This window comes from Thunnus albacares, chromosome 5, assembly GCF_914725855.1.
Source record: "Thunnus albacares chromosome 5, fThuAlb1.1, whole genome shotgun sequence".
In the NCBI taxonomy this organism is placed as follows: domain Eukaryota; kingdom Metazoa; phylum Chordata; class Actinopteri; order Scombriformes; family Scombridae; genus Thunnus; species Thunnus albacares.
Genome location: NC_058110.1, coordinates 16364880 through 16369709, shown reverse-complemented (window position 1 = coordinate 16369709; position 4830 = coordinate 16364880). Strand labels below are relative to the sequence as shown.

Sequence of the window (4830 nt, the reverse complement as noted above, 5' to 3'; positions counted from 1 at the left end):
TGTGAGTGAGAGAGAGAGAGAGAGATAGCTCAGCTGTTTCATCAACCCTCAATTTATCTCTTTTAAAGCTGCAACAGATTGTGCATATGCATGTCTGGGTCATCATGAGAACATGCAGACCTGCACTGTGGGCACCAACCTTTGTGAATGCATGGCTGCAAATTAAAGAAGACATGTGGCAAAGAGCACAAACAAACAGCGATGAGCATAATATGTGAGCTATTGTGTATTGTGGTGTTCCTTTTATTGCATGGCTATTGCATGGGACTGTATGAGGCTGCACAGGTGTTAATGATGTGTCTACTCCTGCATGTGAAAACGTAATGTATGTACTATACTTTGATGCACTGACTGATGGAATAGTACCATATGTAGACGAATAGGCTGCATCTAAACCACAGATGCACCAAAATAACTGTCCTAAATATTTGCAGCTAATGCTTTCTCTCATGACAAGCAAAGACTAAATTGGGCAATTTAATCACTTGTTATATTAGGATTATGCTAAACCACCATCAGAGTTCTCCACAGATCAACTGAGAGATCCAGTTTCTATTTTATTGTCATTTCCATGAGAAGCAGATGATTGTTTGACCAGCTGGACAGTCGGATCCAACAGGTTGCTGTGAGGCCTCTAGTGTGTTTAGAAAATTCATGATGTTGCTGGAACGTCCTAATATTGCCATCTAGTGGATACTGTGGTGAACAACGTGTTTGAACAAGCATCTGTAAAAAGCCATTCAGTGGTGATTATTTATCAGGCCGTCTTTTTTCTACACTTGTTTATTCCCGTTAAAATCCCAGCATGCCTTGAGCAAGAAAAACTTGCTGAAGAAGTCACCAGTGTGTATAATAAGGCTAAAAACACACACACTGGGGTTTCATTTTCATAAATTTTAGAACAGCTCCCAACTATTCATCTTGATAATGAGCTTTTCTGCATTCTTGGATAGGAGATGGTTCCAGATCCTCTGAACCACCACATCTCATGACTGAATGATGTAAAACAAAACGGCAATTCAGACTGATTATCAGGCTAGGGAGGTGTGTGTGTTTCTAAAGCTACACAACATGTGCAAAATTTGAGGACACTTAATTATTTTAAGGGCCTTTCCACAATTTCAGAGCACTAAAATAGCAAAAGGTGAAAATATTTTACATACAGTACATTTCCCTTAGGTGGAAACACACTGGAAATCCTTTGTTTGGAGGAATTTAACATCAGAGAAAAAATGACAAAAATAACATTTTCCAAAAATCCAGTCAGTTCTCCAATGAGGGCTACACAAAATGTTGTGCATTTCAAAAATTCACAACACATGTGTTTGTTATTTTTAATTGTATCACTGTTTTTTATTTCAATACGGCAACGTTATTTTATGTACTGCAAGGTCATTTTATGTTAGAAACACATTTGTAAATTAGAAAATATCCAAAAACATAAAAGAAACACTGAGGTTACAGTCTAACAAAGGCAAAGACATTCACCAAAGTCATGAAAACACAAGGTTTGAAATATTGGGAACACACCAATCAAGCATCACAATCTGCTGTAAATCATTCAAGTGTTTAGAGCAGCATATCTGAAAGCACTTTTTTCCAAGACCAGAATTTATTACTGAAATGTGAAGCTGAAGAGAGTCTGCAGACTGTTTTAGAAAAGTACCAGATCTCCTTGAGAGAAGCAAAGATAAATAATATGGTACTCTAATTAGTAGAGCTTCATAAATAAACCAGAGTCACAGATGCTCTCTTTTTACATATTGAAAAACCAGTTTGTTTTTTAAGTGATGCAAATGTGATGAGTTTTTGCAGTGAAAACAAAAAATAGCATATTAATAAATTAAAAATCCAAATGTCGTGTGTTGTGCATTACAAGAACAAACTAAAGAGAGTTGTATATTTTTTAAAGTATTTTTATTATGACAAGTTTGAACATTTTGTGAAATTACAGCCTTTGTGGTACCAAACAACAGTGATATGGTCTAAGTATTTTGGTAAACATGAAACAGTGACATTATTTGAAGTTATTTGTTTTAGTCCACTTCCTCAATAGTTGGGCCCTTTGAGCTGCCTCCTGCCTGGCTGCCGCAGCCTCCTGATGGTGCTGCTCCCTGGTACAGCTTGGTCACAATCGGTTTGCACACTTTCTCTAGTTCCTTCTGCTGATGCTCATACTCATCTTTCTCAGCCAGCTGGTTGCTCTCCAGCCAGGAGATAGTCTGGTTGCACTTGTCAATGACCATCTTTTTATCTTCCTCGCTAATCTTCCCTTTCATATTCTCGTCCTCGACACTGCTCTTCATGTTGTAGGCGTAAGACTCCAGTGAGTTCTTTGCTGCAATCTTGTCCCTCTGCACGTCATCCTCAGCCTTGTACTTTTCAGCGTCCTGTACCATCCGCTCTATCTCCTCTTTGCTGAGGCGGCCCTTGTCATTGGTGATGGTGATTTTGTTTTCTTTGCCGGTGCTTTTGTCCACAGCGGACACATTCAGAATGCCATTGGCATCGATGTCAAAAGTCACCTCCACCTGTGGTACACCACGGGGAGCAGGAGGGATACCCGAGAGCTCAAACTTGCCCAGGAGGTTGTTGTCCTTGGTCATGGCTCTCTCACCTTCAAAAACCTGAATCAGGACGCCTGGCTGGTTATCTGAGTATGTGGAGAAGATCTGGGTCTGCTTGGTGGGGATGGTGGTGTTGCGTTTGATTAGAGGTGTCATAACTCCACCTGCAGTCTCAATACCCAGAGACAGTGGAGCCACGTCCAGCAGCAGCAGATCCTGGACATTCTCTGAAGTGTCACCCATGAGGATTGCAGCCTGGACTGCTGCCCCGTATGCCACTGCTTCATCTGGGTTGATGCTCTTGTTCAGCTCTCTACCATTAAAGAAGTCCTGCAAGAGCTTCTGGATTTTGGGAATTCTTGTGGAGCCACCAACCAGGACGATCTCGTGGATCTTGGACTTATCCAGCTTGGCATCTTGCAGGGCCTTCTCAACTGGCTCCAGTGTTCCCCTGAAAAGCTCAGAGTTGAGCTCCTCAAAGCGTGCCCTTGTGATGGAGGTGTAGAAGTCGATGCCCTCAAAGAGAGAGTCAATCTCAAGGCTGGCCTGGGTGCTGGAGGACAGGGTTCTCTTCGCTCTCTCACAAGCTGTGCGCAGCCTCCTCACTGCTCTCTTATTTTGGCTGATGTCCTTCTTGTGTTTTCTTTTAAATTCCTCTACGAAGTGCTTGACCATCCTGTTGTCAAAGTCCTCCCCACCAAGGTGTGTGTCTCCTGCGGTGGATTTCACCTCAAAAATGCCATCCTCAATGGTCAGGATGGACACGTCAAAGGTGCCTCCGCCGAGGTCAAAGATCAGTACATTGCGCTCTCCCCTTTTACCTTTATCTAAACCGTAAGCGATGGCTGCTGCTGTCGGCTCATTGATGATCCTCAGAATATTCAGCCCAGAGATCACCCCAGCATCCTTGGTGGCTTGTCTCTGAGAGTCATTGAAATAAGCTGGAACTGTGATGACTGCGTTGGACACCCTCTGTCCCAGGTAGGCCTCAGCAATCTCCTTCATTTTAACCAGGACCATGGAGGAGATTTCCTCTGGATAGAAGGCCTTGGTCTCACCTTTATACTCCACCTGGACTTTTGGCTTTCCATTATCACTGATCACCTTGAAAGGCCAGAGCTTCATGTCGGCCTGGACAACTGCGTCGTTAAACTTTCTTCCGATGAGCCTTTTGGCATCAAAGATTGTGTTGGTTGGGTTCATAGCCACCTGGTTCTTGGCAGCATCTCCAATGAGCCTCTCTGTGTCAGTAAAGGCCACATAGCTGGGAGTGGTCCTGTTGCCCTGATCATTGGCAATAATCTCCACTTTGCCATGCTGGAAAACCCCAACACAGGAGTAGGTGGTGCCCAGATCGATGCCAATGGAGGTTCCCTTAGCTGAGGACATTTTGTTTGTTGCTTTAGAGTTCCTAGAAAAAATAGGGAGATGTCAATACAAAAACACTGATCACTGTTATTAAAATTATTCAAAATGATTACATAATTAATGTCTGTAATATGGATAAAAATGTTTAAAAATGTCCAATTATTAGAGTCATATGTTAGAGGTACAGTTACAATTAAGGAAACAGAGTGAAAACGCCTATTAGTACTAGTTACATACTGGTGAGATGTCTGTTTCACTAGTTTGTTTGAATGTAAGTCTCACTTCAAAAGTAAAACAAAAATTAACTGAGTGATTACTTGAACCCATTTGATTTTTGTATTCCCCAAATTAGATTTGTTTATATAATGAAAATAACCCAAACCAGAAAGTAAGTAATTTTAGCACTCAAATCCGACTGTTTCTATAATGAATTGTTAATACCATTCATGGCATTAATACCACTGTTGTATAAAAATGCTCAAGCAGAATTGATGCTTTAGAAAATGTAAGATTTTAAAGATTGTAAGATTTTAATCTTATGATTTAAACCTTTCAGTGAATGATTGAATTAAAATAATGCCTACACCATCATATATACATCATGACATAAAGAAGTCTGCACTGATGTTTCCATTCAAATGTATTTAACCATAATCAGATTATCAATTGCTACTTACTTTCAGTTTTAATCTCTCTGTTGTTGTCTCCCTAAGGTGTTGGAGGATCTCAGCAGTCTCCCTGAGTAGATTCCTGTGTGGTTCTTCTGAAACTCATGCCCAAACTGACTCAAACCCATTGCTTTTATAGTTACAACCAGATTTCCAGAACAATCCCAGCCCGCCCCCCTCGGCCAAGCACAGTGACTCGACTGTTAATATTAGCAACTAATGCAGCT

The 4830-nt window shown here is 41.2% G+C and overlaps 1 protein-coding gene across 1 annotated transcript; it reads right to left on the bottom strand.

Annotated features, from left to right (window-relative positions):
* Positions 1-1900: 1900 nt before the first annotated feature.
* hspa1b (heat shock protein family A (Hsp70) member 1B) lies at positions 1901-4732 on the bottom strand. The gene is made up of 2 exons (XM_044351072.1): positions 4613-4732; positions 1901-3978 (listed from the first exon to the last, which is right to left on the bottom strand). The coding sequence occupies exon 2, from the start codon at positions 3954-3956 to the stop codon at positions 2037-2039; it is 1920 nt and encodes a 639-aa protein (XP_044207007.1). The 5' UTR covers positions 3957-3978; positions 4613-4732; the 3' UTR covers positions 1901-2036.
* Positions 4733-4830: the final 98 nt, after the last annotated feature.